Consider the following 15,261-nt stretch of genomic DNA (forward strand, 5'->3'; position numbering starts at 1 on the left):
TTATAGTACCAGAACAGAAGGCAGTATGAGGGCAAATAAGTTACCTACATGTCCACAGATGCTCTTCTGCCAACTACAAGTTACTTATGATGGTCACAATTACACAGTGTGGCACTAACCCACTCAGACTCAGACAATGCACTGTCACTCCTCCACAGCAAACATCAGTCTTCTGATGATTCACTTTACCAAAGCATCCCCTCCAGCAGAACACATTGTGCTCACAACTCTTCCACTCCCTGCCACATTTTGAGCACAGGTGTTCCCACTGCCTCATTTTCTATCACTGTTTGCTATAAATGAGTGATGTTTTGCAGTGTATGAAGGAAACAAGGACACACATATGGTAAACAATTACTATCCTTCAAATAATTTCACCTTGTAATTCCTTATCTCATGTGGCCTGAAGTCAGGTGCAGTATTTGTGCAGTAATTCTAATTGTTCAGACTTACTTTTTATGTATACAAACATAAATTATAATAGGCTTGTCATTAAAAAATAATTACGGCTTTTGTCTCATATTTCTGAGCTACCAGTGTGGTAAAAATAGAAGCAAAACCTTTTTTCCATTTCAAAATCTTGTTAATTATCAGAGTATGCCTCCCCAAGGTGTACATAATTATTTCATAATGGGGTAATTAAAGTCCCTTGGTCCATGCACTGGGATTTACAAAATAAAAAGCAAAGTCAGTATTGAATAAAAATGTACAGGGAGGAAAGCATAGAATAATTATTTCACAAAATCCTTAAGTTTATAAATTCACCTAAAAAGAAGAAGAAGATTTTCAAACAATTTTCAGCTTTACCAAGTTTTTTTTTGCTGTTGCCACTCACTTTTCCACCAGCTCAATGGTAAAACCTGTGAGAATGATTTTTAAAGTGTGCATTTCAAATGAAATTCTTGGCTGTAGTGGACAAGCCAATTTGACCCAGAGACACCGGCATGACATACCTGGTCCACCATAAGGAGGCCAAATGTACCAGAAAATGCAATGGAGGAATATCAGAGGAATTGAAGAGGTACAAATACTTATGCCCAAGTACAACAGGAATGAATTCATGTGGACCATAAATAGAAGAGCTGGTGGGAGCAGAGCAGAGCAGGAAAACTGAATACAGAACATGCACAACTTACCCTTCTGTGTATCTGTTTTTGTCCTTCCCATTTAGACAAAACCTATCTCAGGAAGGACTAATTACTTCCTCTCAAAGAAAGAATGTGGTGATTCAGGGGCTGCCTCCCCTTTTTGTTTCTTGTTGTTGATTAAAAATACCTGTCCACTGCTGAAGTCATGCTTTGGTCACTCTTCCAACTAAACTCTTACATTCAAACTTCCAAAACGCATCTTTTAGACAAAGCCTCTTTTAATATATTGTGAACAGGTATATTGACTTACAAGAACACTTCAATACTCAATAAGCCTTGATTTCTTATCTAATAATGGAAAAGCAGTGCTAAAGCAATGACAGCCTGGAAAAAACACAAAATCTTCACAAGTGGAACAGAATACCCTGAGTTGGATGATGTCTATCACTGAACTTTCAGCTTGCTCTGGTGCTCTGTTAGGGACACAGCAGCCATCAACAAGCAGCTTGCCTGTCCTTAGAAAGGCCTGGTCCTCACTGAGACACTGGAAGAACTTCTTTTGTTTGAGTCCATCTGTACTTGCCAGAAACAAATTATTTTTATAGTACTTTAGATGTCTGAGCTACAAAACAAGTAGGTTCTGTTTGCTACAAAACAAGTAGGTAGATACAAAACAAACACACTTTGCGGATTTAGTAAATGACAGCAAAAAAGGGTAAAATCAAAGAGAGAACTTACAACTCAAAGACCATATAAAGCATTCCATCTGAGCTGTATGTCTCCAACAGTTCAACAATATGAGGATGCTTCAGCATGTGACAAATACTGGCCTCTCTCTTTAGATCTGTGAAAGGTAAGAAGGTAGTGGATTAGCTATATATTCAATTAGAAAAAATTGAAAGCAATTAGAACACAGTGTTTGGAAAGATATCTGAAATTTCTAATAAATTCATTAACCTTCATAAAGAACACTGATGAGATGGTACTTAATTATGCTGCTTCAGAACTTTTGTGTGAAACTAAGCTTAAAAACTCACATAGATCTCAAAATATAAACATACAAAATGTAACCAATTCTTGAAGTGACTTATTAATAAAATATCTTCTTGGTCATAATCTGAAAAGTTGTATAGCAGTAAGTCCTTTTAATGCATAGATGCAGACTACACCAACATTTCCACCCTAAATATCCAACACCTCTACAAACTTATCTCCAAATACAGAAGACAGGCTCTTTCCCCACACTACAGAACTACTAAAACCTGGAGGTCTCCACCTGATCTGCTGCTCAAAGCAAGGTCAGCCAGAGCAGGTTGCCCAGGACCACACCCTGCTGGGCTTTGAACATACTCAAGAATGGAAACTCCACAACCAGTGTAGGAAGCCTCCACTGACACCTGGTCACCCTCATAAGCAAAGAAGGGGTTTTTTTAAGTTTACACTTTTCACAGTTTACTATTTAATGGTGATCATTTATTTTTAAATCACAATATATGAAATGACAGTGGCATAAATTTTGACCAGCATATTTTAGCTTGTATCTCTAGAGAAGAGGGAGAAAAGAGAAAAAGTTGTGACTACAGGAAGACCAGAAACCACTCTGAAATCTCACAGAACTTGAGAGACTTTGATAACTAAACAACATTCTTACTTTTTCTGATCACAGAGCAATCTTTCTGCAGGTTTCTTATGCAAAAAACCAAACCACACTGAAATAATTTCACAGAATCACAGAATGGATTGGGTTGGAAAAGACCTCAGAGATCATCAAGTCCAACCCTTGGTCCAACTCCAGTCCATTTACCAGATCATGGCACTCAGTGCCACGTCCAGTCTCACTTTAAAAACCTCCAGGGATGGGGAATCCACCCCCTCTCTGGGCAGCCCATTCCAATGCCTGATTACTCTCTCTGGAAGGAATTTTTTTCTGATCTCCAACTTCAATTTCCCCTGGCAGAGCTTGAACCCGTGTCCCCTTGTCCTATTGCTGAGTGCCGGCTGAAACTATTTGATATTTTTGTTATTTTACTATCCTTAAACTTTTTTAACATATCTACTACTATTTTAGTAGGAATAGCAAAATCCTAAGTCAATAGCCTTGATGGCAGCTTGAGAAGTGAGGAAAACATCAGCCTGAATTCTGAAGCAGACATTTTCCTTTACTATTCTCTTTTCATACAATTGTTCATTGTTAAAGAATGACCTACATATGAATTAATGGAAAAATGGTTTCTTGGTTTCAGAATGTTCATCCTGTGCCACACTAGAATGAAATCTGAAATGCACTATTTTCACACGTGTCCTCCTACATTTCTAACATGAATCAGTAACACTGAAAAATACAAGCAGCAAGATGAACATTCTTGGTTGTGAGGCATTCCACAGGTAGTTCAGATTTATGCTATAATTTGGATCTTTCAGTCATCTGTAGATTCAAAAGAAATGCTCAGAGTCTGAAAAGAGCTGAATTTCAATCCAAGCACCATGTCTGGATTCACAAAGCGCAAACTTCCTTACTAGACCTTTCATGTTACACCAGCACTATGTGAATCCTCCTTTACAATCTTGCAAATATAATTTAAAAGCAAAATGACAGAGCAGCCACTTAGAAACCATTATGTAACGGCACCTTAGGGAGCGCAAGCAGAGCAGCAAAAAGAAGCACCTTTCACTGATGCAGAAAACATTTCCATAAAGAAATTAACGTAAAATTTGTCCATCATACAGAGACGAAATTCTGTCATGCACAAAACCAGCATTATGTCTTTTATTAATAAAAATACTTGCATATCAGTCCTTACACCACCTCCATGCAGAGTAGCCACTAAAACCATATTGTAACATCCCCTTCCATCACACTTGGGCTTTGATGTGACACTAAATGGTTCCCCCCTCTTCTGTAGGCAGAGAGGTTCACTGAAGGGCACATCCAGTCTTTCCTAAAGAGGATCCCGGATAGGCACACCTGGGGACAGCATATATGAACAGAAAACTGTGTGATTCTGTTAATGACTACGATCTACAGAAAACAGGGTGCTTTCATTTTGCTTCTTACTGTATAATGACTTTAATGCTACCACTCTTCACCACGGTATCTGACACCTATTTTAGGCAGAAAGCAAAGTGAAAATCCAACAAGAAATTACAGAAAAGTTCTGCTTGATTTACAGGTACAATTGTGTAAAAAATAGTTTATTTTGTCTGCTTCCCTTATTTACTATTTTTTAGGCTTTATTTGAAGTGATTTAGAACCGAGAAGAAGAAAGTGTATGCTGCCATTTCCCTCATTCCTCCATGTAATATTGGATGAGTGCAACAATTGCTCACAGACTGAGCACCAGCACAGGGGGAAGGAGAAACAAAGTGGAAAATAAAATCTCCAAACAGGAAAACAAATGAACAAGGTTTTGTATGACTGAGGGGTCTTGGGGCTAAGAGCAGAACAAACTCCTATTTTAAAAACAGCAGGGCCTTGTTCAACAGTAGACCTATTAAGAAAGAATAAAACGAGGTATAAAGAGACAGACAAGTACAGACCCCATTGATTCAACAAAGCCACAGGGCAGAAAGGAGATGACGAATTCTGAAGCACATTTGTACTGTGACCTAAAGGTCAAAATATGTCACGTTTAAGACCAGTAAAAAGGGAAAGGGAGGCAGGAGAAAAGGCAGAAATAACCCACACATTTCATTGTTTTCACTGAAAAAAATGACATCAGCATCTACTCCATTCTTTATCAAATGCTTTTACCAGACTGAATTAAATTTCACCTCCATGAGAGGTAAATAAAATCCCAAGTACCTACAGATACTGTTCCAGTTGTGAATGCAACATAAACCCAAGCAGATGTTCAGCTGCAAGGAGGTGATTGAAGATTTCCTAAGAAAAATCGCATTTTTATCTTGTGAGCCCCATATTTTGTAATGTCATTTTGAATATAACATTGAATGAACTATGAAGTTTTCTAAACCTCTGTGGAGTATTTTAGCCATGCTGTGTAGTAATAAAGGTCCCAGACACACATCCCATATCAAAACAATCCCTTCACATTCAAAACACCTACAAAAGATTCAGGACAACCCAAGAATCTGTCAATGGAGTATGTCAGCTTTAAACAGCAAGGGGTGACGAGTCATTTAGTAATCATCATGGGTCTCATATATACAACAGTATCCTTCACAGTAAATAAAATTTAGCTGAAAGAACCTACCCCCTGAGGCAAGTCCAGGTCTTGGAATCTACATCAAACTGTCATCTTTTACTTGCTGGACTATTTAACTTTATGTTTGAAGTTTTTTTTGAAGACTTCATCTATTAATTTTTCTCTTCTTGATAGAGCTGAAGAAATTACTTTCTGGTCTATTCTTTAAGACTTTTCTGTCAGCACTTCTTTAAAAAGTAATCATTAATGACAACAGTGATAATAAACAGAATAGCAAGGCTTAAAAGCACAAGCTTTAAAAGTTTATCTGTCAGCTGCATGAAGGGTATTGTAAGCAGAAACATGGAGAAGGACTTGTGCTTTATTAACTTGTTTAGCATGCAGGATGATACTTTACATTATCATTTGAAAAGCATTTAAAAGCTGTCATTTTACACTACTTTTACCACTAAATGTTCCAGAATTTCAGTCTGTTTACAAAATCTGAGGTTTTTAGCACCTGGAGACATGCTAAAGTCTCCATTTTAGACCCGGCTAATTATTTAGAGAGGTGCTGAAGTTGTTATAACAGCATGAGAGTTCAGACTTCTGGGACAAAGAAAAGTTCTAACATGGCAAAGGGAATTCCCAGTGATAATATCACACAGGGAAAACGCATCCTTCCGTGCATGGATAGTGAAAGTGAATTGCTGGAAGCACTAAAAAGATAACTGCTCTAAATAACCACAAAGAAACATGTATCAGTCTTTGATAGGAAATATAAAACATGAGCATCACTTAAAATTCCCATAGGAGTTAACAACCTCATATCTTATGCATCTCTGACAATTCTGGCAAACACTGAATTTCCTTTCAAAATCTCATACCCAAGGTTTTAAAACATCTCAAACATACTGAGCGTATTTTCGAAGTATATTCAGGGTATCTTACAGCATGGAAGGACTGGATGCTCTCTGGCAGCCTACATTATAGCACCATTTTAGCATCCTAAAAGTGACATGCACATACTGTAGCAGCCACATCTTTTTTGGGGAAGGACAGCACCACGTTTCTCAGCAAGATGGAAGACACATGTCATTTTTATATATACACTATTCATTTTTATACATTCCACTCTGTTTTTCTCGGTTCAGTCCTTTAAAGGATTAGTTCCCCAGCCACAGCTTGGGTATGACAGTATTTTAAAAGGAAGTATTTAGATCAGTAGTAAACTTCTTGCTTAAAATACTTTTATATATTTTTCCAGTGAGAATATGATTCTGTTTAATTTAAAGATGTGGTAGTACTAAGTTTTAAAAGGAAATCAATATGCTTCCTTCACTTGGTTGTGTCATTATCACCCACCAACCTTCGGTGCTCATCATGGAGAAGCTCCTGACCACCCCAACTGGAATGAAGAGCTCGGGAAATGTGCCTGAAGCACCACCTGCAGCATGGATGAGGCAGACTCTCAGACCTCAGCACCAGCTGTTTCACCCCACAAACACAACTGGGTTTAATCCTATGGATTAGCCTTTGACAGCTGTTAAACTCCCACCCAGGTTCCTGCTCACCTTGTGATCTCAGCTGGGAGGAGGGTAGAAAAGACAAGCAATAAGAACAAAAAAGCTCATGGGTTGAGATAAAGAAAGACAGAAAGTTTGCCTGTGAGGCTGGGAAAACAGCTTTACTTGATGATTCTAAATTAATGTTTCCCAATTAAAATAAGTATTGATTTGGATCAAGACAATCAAAAATATCAAACCAACAAATTTTCTCCCCACTTTCCCAGGCTCAACTTCCCTCTTCACTCCAGACCCCTCTGCTCCCAGCTCTGAGTGGTGCAGGGAGTGGGATCATGCTCTGTGTGCCACAGTGGCTTCTCTCTGCTGCCCCTTCCCTCTCTCATGTTTCCGCTGCTCCAGCACGGGCCACCCATGGGCTGCAGGGGATATCTGCCCTGCCATGGTGAACCTCCTCCTTCCCTGATCTTGTCCCACACTCCCTACACTTTGCTCCAGTGTTTTCTACACTTCATGAAATATATTTTCACAAAAGCACCACAGCGGTGATGAGTTCAGCTTTGGCCCACTGGAGCTGTCTGAAACCAGAAGCCTGGAGCCTCTTACCATGGAAGTTGCCTTTGAAGCCTCCCATTACCTCAAACTTGCCACTGACATTTAATACATATCTAATTCATTTCAGCACTACACAATGTGCTTCAAGGGGCTACAAAGGACCCGACTGCCTCCAAGCCCAGCACACCACTACACACCTCTGCCTCATGTCATCCTGCAACAAGCACACGGCACATCCTGCACAACAGCAAACTCCAGTTTAACCAACCCTACTGTACCTCAGGTCACGCTTCCAAAACCAGGCCAACTTCCAGGGCAATACTAGCTTAAAAAATTCCCCTATCCTCTCTCTGTTTGCTCATTCCTGCTGCTCTGTGAAAATTACTTTTAGTCTTAATTATCCTAATAATATAGCAAGGAAGTCATAAAAGCTCTCAGCGCAGCCAACACAGGGCAACAGGAATGAGCAGCTGGAGGTGGGAACATCCTGTATTGACATTGGCAATGAAACTCCTGTACTACAGAACCACAGCAGTGCTTCTGTACCAAAGATTTGTCTTTTTAATTTTTTTTTTCTTCCACCAGAGAGTATTCTGCTTTCTCGTAATTAAAATGGCACCACCTGCCTTCCTGGGATATGTGAGGGACTCCTCATCACAGACACATCTGACCAGGTAATGACGCTTTGCCTCAACAAGCACTAAAAGCTTTCCTGCCTCTCCTCCCACGCATTTGGGGTGGCTGCAGCTTCACGGCAGCCAAGCTGATTTAACTGCTGGCTGTTTCCCCCTTCATCCCACACACATTCCTGCCCTCTGTTCCACTGTGCAGCAGACTGGAGCTTGTCACACCACACACCAAACCTTTTCAGTGTTAACTCAGTAAAAAAAAAAAAGACATTCATTTTTGTCTCCACTGGCTCAGTGTCAGGCAGTTTCAGTGGCAAATGGCTCAGTGAGCTACATCAAGTATAAGAGCAATTAAAAGACAGGAAAGCAATATGGAAGGAGAAAGCAAATAAAGCTGGGAAAGGCAGCATTCAGAGCTGCTCAGGGCGTTGCCAAGCACAAGCACACACCTTTCCCTGCAAAGTGTCTCCATTGTCACCAAACCTGTGTTGCATAATCAATCTGTACCTTAGCAAACATACTTAAAACATGTACCAAAAAGAAACAAATGCATATAGTTGTGAGTGGCCCTTGATAAAAACACCTTGATAATCAACACGTACAGTGCCAATGTGAGATAATCCATCTCCTGTCAGTATTTTTTGTTTCAATGCTACTGTAGCATTTGGAAACAAAACATTGACGTGAAGAAAGGACAACCAAATGCAGTTACAGCTAATACTCAATAATCAGAATCCCCTTCTGAGCTTCCCATGCTGAAACCTATGGAAATCTTAACTTCATGGACTCAGACTTCACAGATGTTTGCTAAATCCTGTATAACTTCCATTTGGTATTCTATTCTTTCTCTCTGTTTGGACATAAATGTAAACATGTTAATGGCTTTTTAACTGGAATTGAGTGTCTTGGGAGACTTACAAGGCAGTTTTCCTACCTCAGTTTATACTCTGTCAGCTATGAGGAATGTGAAACTGGGTGTGAAAAAACCCCACTTTTCTCTGACAACTTCTGATATATCCACCAGACTTGTCCAAAATCATGTATCTGAGAGGCACTGTAAGCTGCTTTGCACGGTTGTGTTCATGAAAGCAACTCTCCTTCCTTTCACTCTCATTTTTAGTGGCTTGCAAATAAGCAATGATTCATAAATAAGATGGTGTATTTTAGGTAATGAATCAACTTAAGCTAATAAAAATGTTTAAGAATGCCTGAAAGAGTATTAATAGCTATCTACTGCAGATAATTAACCACAAATAATTTAATTTCATTTAATTAAATGACAATTCTTAGTAACTTTGTACAAAGTATCTACCACAATGAAAAAAAAATTAACATTTTCCAAATATGAGCAAAGCTCGGATATCTTTCCTCTAAAACTTTGCACATTCTATGTCCTCTCGGTTTATACTCAACATCAAGTTCAGTGAGGTAGGGGAACAGAGAAAGAAAAGGGGAAACAGAAAAGTTAAAGTAACACTTCCTGGACTATTATTTTTTAATTATTAGGTGCACAATCTGTCTTTCAAAATACTGTTAGCAGTTGTCTGCTCCAAAGCAGTAGTTTCAGAAGAGTTTGACAAGCCCAAGAAGGGACATGATAATCAGAAGTAGGGTTACAAATTTCATAAATTAATTTAAAAAAGGCATAAGGGTTCTCTCTGTCACAAGTTTGGATCTCCAAACAGAAATGGAGTTGCTGCTGAAGATATTTTGCAACCTCTGCTGTAAAATCTGAAACACTTTTCTCCTAATATTTTGTTTTCAATAATTAATGAAAGGAAATTCGAAACAAGTCATTGACTCTCAAGTCATGATCAATAAAGTTATGAAAGTGGGTTCACTATTGATAACCATATTATATTAAATCCCACTCACTGCACAACAGTCTGAAACCCAACACCTTCCTCAGTGCCATAGGGCTTTCTACACTGCCAACCACAATTTCAAACACTGCAATGCAATGATTTCTTTAACATACGGAAGTGGAAGGATATGTGCAGCAGCAGATATCTGTCACAATATGCTGTGAAATTTCGTTTAAAAATAAACAAACAAAAACCCTCAGAGAAACAGCCATACACATGGCGTGTATTGGTAAAGGAATGCTCCATGCTTGGCTGGGACACTGAACTGGCAAAATGCTCAGCTGGAAGGTCACAGTGGCCTTTACTGAAATAACGGGAAGGTCGTAATTTCATAAAGTTACACAGATTGTGTTTTGTTGTAGTGATAAACACCTAAAAGCAGCAGCCCCATCAAAAGCAGCAATTGTTCCCTCTTCTGTCAGCTTGTTCTCTCCTGCACCATCTCTCCCTTCACTGGTGCAAGAGCTCCTGCAGCTGCACCATGAACAGAACCAAGGATTAGAACCACCTCAACTGCAAACAATCCTGTTCTTCCTCTCCCCTGAGAGCTGTTTTTCAACCAAACCTGTTCTGGCTGGTCCTGGGAATGTGCACAAACACCTTAGAGCACAATAGTGTTGATAGCCCGGCCATAGACACAAATGGCCCGATTACAGCAGCACTGACTAATAATGTTTGACAGTAGGTCGAATCCCAACAGTCTGTATAGCACTGCTGTCCCCGCAAAGGGTAAAGAAGTCGGAAAACTAGACTTCACAGTATTATCGGGAAATGTTAACTTTCAGCAGTTTTATATTTAACTGCAAGTAAAATTGAGGCATGAACTTGTAAATCAGTCGTATTCCTTTTTCTCTCTGTTATTTCCTCTGTTTGTGCAGCTCCAAGCAGACGTGCATCTCCACAGACTCCTCACTAGATGGCAACCCAGCTCCGACTGATCTCCGTGTGCTCCGCAGCTGAGCACAAAAGGCAAATGCATCTATTCAGCCGCAGAGAGCTTTACGTTTGGCCAGTTTTATACCATTGAGCTGATTAATGATGATTACAGTTCAGACCTAAGGAAAAAAAATCCACTCTAAAATAATTAAGGTACATCCAGTGGTGAGGCCTTTTTATACAGACTGTGTGGAAGACCATTCCCTTCTGTGTCCAAGGAGCCATTGGGAGCTGATGACCACACACCAGAACTGCATAACACAACTAGAATACATTGAAACAGTTCGCTCACATACGCCAGAAATTCTTTGTTTAATTCATAAACTGTATCAGAGCAACGTGTTTATAGCTTTGAAGTCCAGCAGAAAGCTTTAGAAAGCTAAAACCTGCAAATAGTTCAGATCAAATCACTGGAATTTCTCCTTTTTAAAGGTTAATCGCAGAGGGTGGAGTTCTTTGTTTCAGTTTTTGTACATTTGTTCATTTCTGGAGGGTTCTTTTTGCTGCAGGTGTGTGTTCGTGATTTCTCTCCAGCCTTTGGACAGGGCAATGCAGGTAATGTATTATCTCAGAATGTGCTAACAGCATCATTTAAATTGCTATGATCAGACTGGCACAACATTTTTACACCAAACTTTGACGTCTTTTGGCCAGAATTCACTTAAACTGATCAGGTTAAACTCAAGGTTATAGACTTCGCAGTCCTTTAAATGAGTTTTTAGTTCTCGTGTACTAAAATGTAATGACATTACATCAAGTATGTGCCCTCAAAGGCAACGGAACAGTATCAAGAAAAGAATGTTAGTTGATCCTGAAAAGTGACTTCTCTAGCTCATCACTCTAACATTTGAAGGTATTTTTTTGTCTTTGAAATGACTTTTCTTCTGTGACTTAGCATTTACATAATGATAGGGAAATTTATTTTTTTATATTATCAAAGAATCTCATTTTTATAGGAAAAACTCTAGAATTTTAAAGACACAAAGGAAATCCTTTCATAACAGATGCAGCTAGTCTAGACAAGCTGTCTGTAACTCCTCCTCGAGGAAGAGTTAAATAACCCCCTTACACTGAGCTGCTCAACACCAAGAGGCAGAAACAGCCCAAAGGCACTTGGAGAGGGAACTGACTGCCTAGGATGCTTCTTGTATAGACAGAACCTACTTGTTTGCTTTGATCAGAGTTTCTTTGGTCTTGAACTGCTGGTCTCTGCATAACCAATACAAAACCAGTTGCACACTAATACTAGAAAGGAAATAATCTACTTTGCCCAAGTCTAGACAATCCAGGCAAAACCAGCATCTAAAATACCAGTCTACTGTGAGGAATCTGATTCCACAGTGCCACACAGCTCAGTGAGTGGCAGTGTTTGAGCTATGCTACCTGTGGCAATGCAGCACAGGTCACTTCACAGCTTTCCTGTAGTCCAAGCTCAGTAAATGCTGCTGTAAAGGACAGCTGAGTTCTGAAAGCTCCTCCCACAGCACAAACAGCACCTACAGTGCACCCTGAGAAACAGATAACAACCCAGTAAATACAAGGATGATACCAATTCTGTCCAACTAGGAAATCCTGTGGTGGAGTGAGGTCTGAACGCTGGAGAGCAACTGCCTTAACAAAACTTGTTTTCCGGTTCAGTGACAGAACAATGTCAGGAACCAGAAAGCATTTTTAAGCAATAGTAATACAGGATGCAAAAAGAGCTAGTCTTGGTTTGTTCCACTTCTGCCCATGCTTCTCTTTGCAATTATTACCAAAAGTCATAGAATTTGTTTTCTTTGTTAACTGACACATAAAGTAATTTTTGTAAAACAGGTGTGCAGGTCTTAGTTGAGTAATTAAACAAAAACCTCTATACAGAATGCATTTTAAGGATTTCACACTAAGAACCAGCAAAGTTTTAAACAGACTTGTTGCTACTTATCAAATAACTACAAAATACTTTTACATACAGTCTATTAAGTTTGTAATGCTTTAAAGAGCACATTTCCCCCCTTCTGCTTGTGCAGTTGTAATACTCCTCCAAGGCTCTGAAACCAGTGGTCTTAAAATATATCCCCCCTTTCACTCCACAAAAATCAGCTGTTAGTGGTGAAAGCAGTGCAACTGAATTCAAACTTGTGTCTAGCAACACTCAAGTCAAAGCTCCAGAATCAGGTTTTATTTGCCTAACTTGTCTCAGATTGCACAACAGGCAGAAAAGATTGCAAATCTTTACAAACTGTCACTTATGCTTTTCTCTGTAAAGCAGATGAAGCTGACACAGGTAACATATCCCCACAATGAGCCAACACAATCACAGTTTTGCCAATTAATTGATTACAGTCCTATCACAATTACAGGTAATTAGTGAAATATTTGCTTTCATAATATTTACACACTTCTCATGATATATTATGATAAAGGACAATTTCTCTTCACCAATACAGATACAAAGGGTTTTTCTTCTTTATTTTCCCCTAAGTATCAAGAAAACAGTATTCCATTTCTCTTCTTTACTTTCTGGTGATGATTAAGAAACAAAAAATACCTAAAATTCATACTTAGCAAAAAATGAGTTAGAAACACAGATCACCTAATCCAGTCTGAGAACTTGGAGATTGTGTGAGGAAGTAGGAGATATGGACCTGGAAACAGTACATCTGCATGGGTTTTTAACTAAGTTCTGAGGGACCTTCCCACTGCCCTTGAAATTCCAGGTGATGCCAACGGCAAGAATCACATGGGGGAGAACACAACAATTTCCTTCCCTGTCACAGGGTATTTCAGGGAACTGACAAAGCCTTGTAGTAACCAGCTGGGGATAATGGATTGCTCCTCCTGGTAGACAGAGCAAAGATTATTTAAGTACTCACACTCATATTAGTTAATGTAAAACCCTGACCTCAAACTGAATGAACCTTTCTCAGGTGTTGAAAGGTCTGACACAAATTTGTTTCAACAACTAAGCTGTTATATCTCACTCCTGCATGCTTAGCATGAGATTTATTTTCTTTTATTGGTGTCCAAATCTGAAATGATCACCAATTACAGAAGAATAAAACTTCATACATTATGCCCGTTTTTCTTGCTCAAAAGTGTCAGAGCAACAATAAGCTTGCATATATATGAAATTATCAAAGCATATATCCACTAGTGATAATTATCTGTATCCTCTATGCAGAACAGATTTATAAGAGCACTGTAACAAACAGTTAACAGGATTCTTTTGTTAAAAGAACCCCAAATTTCCTTTCCTCACAAGTTAAAATATCTGCCAAGGATAAAGAACATCACTGACATGATGGGGGACATGGAAATGTAAAACATAACACATCAGTCAGCAGAGTTAAGAGAGCCTTGACCCATTCCACAGATTCTTTAGACCACCTTTCCTGTCTGCACAACAAAATCAAAACTCCCTCTTAACATAACAACGTGACTTTCAGGCTGAATGAAGTCTGGTCCAGATTCTGAAAATGGTCTGAAGCACAAGATGTTCTCCCCACCCTACTAGTTCTGACTCTGACCTCCCTCACCCCACAAACCTCTTTTGGTGAAACAACCTGTTTGGGGTGCCTCATGCTGCACAACCAGAATACTGCAGACAAGAAACTGAGGCAGAGAGGGATGTACATGCCACTATAGAGAGGGGATGAATTATGCACCTGTGGCTTTGACATAAAAAGTCAGATTTGCAAACCCTTGAGCTGTTTATGCAGGTTGTATCTGCATCTGCAGGAGTATTAAAACTCTGCTCAGGTCTAGCAGAATTTATTAGCTGAAATGCAGTATATGCATAGCAGCTATGCTGCTTCAGGGCATGTGGACACAGTATAGTCTCTGCCAGTCACTACCTGGATTAATAAACCATGATGGACTTGAGTTAGCTCCTTGTAAGGTCACTTGAAAGCCACAGGGACCCTGATTCTTGAGGGTTTGTTAGCTCAGCTGAATACAGGCTGTGGATATGCCAGTACACACTCCCAGAAATGGAGTGCCAGGAAAATGGGGCTGATACTCTGCAAAGGGTCAGTTCTGGATTGGTGCTAAGCTCGAGCTCTCAAATCTTGACAGATAATAAAAGCACACTGTACATGTTTGGATTTGTGCACCCACATGCTTTTAAACTGTATTACCTGTATTATTGCACCTATTTCTTCCTATTAGCTACAGTACCTCAGTCTCCATTTACCATGGAGAAGGAAGACTTGGCTGCTTAAATCATCCTGTTGCATAAATCTTCATTCATGAACAACTAATTAGGGAAATAAAATGGCCTCAGAGCACAGAGAAATTAATACAATTTATATATATCCTATGTTTTATACATATTACAGTCAGTCTGGAAAGCCTAATTCCTAGGTAAGTAGGATTTAAAAAGAGAGTCAACTGCATCATAACATTCTTAACCTGAAAAAAGAAGAATTAAACATGTTTTTTACAACTTTGAACCTTTAGCACTGAACCTGAGCCTAAAGCTTTGAACTTTTCAGCATTCTTGAAAATTTGTTAAATTAAATGAAACCATCTTTCCTCTTTTG

At 39.2% G+C, this 15,261-nt stretch overlaps 1 protein-coding gene across 10 annotated transcripts in view; it reads right to left on the minus strand.

Moving 5' to 3' along the window:
• CASK (calcium/calmodulin dependent serine protein kinase) overlaps positions 1–15,261 on the minus strand; it is a 194,723-nt gene that overhangs the window by 114,247 nt on the left and 65,215 nt on the right. For all 10 annotated transcript variants that reach the window (XM_071565695.1, XM_071565649.1, XM_071565674.1 and 7 more), the window contains exon 3: positions 1,827–1,932. In XM_071565695.1, coding sequence (XP_071421796.1) covers positions 1,827–1,932 — 106 coding nt within the window. The remainder of the gene's footprint in view (positions 1–1,826; positions 1,933–15,261) is intronic.

Source organism: Pithys albifrons, chromosome 1, assembly GCF_047495875.1.
Source record: "Pithys albifrons albifrons isolate INPA30051 chromosome 1, PitAlb_v1, whole genome shotgun sequence".
Lineage (NCBI taxonomy): Eukaryota > Metazoa > Chordata > Aves > Passeriformes > Thamnophilidae > Pithys > Pithys albifrons.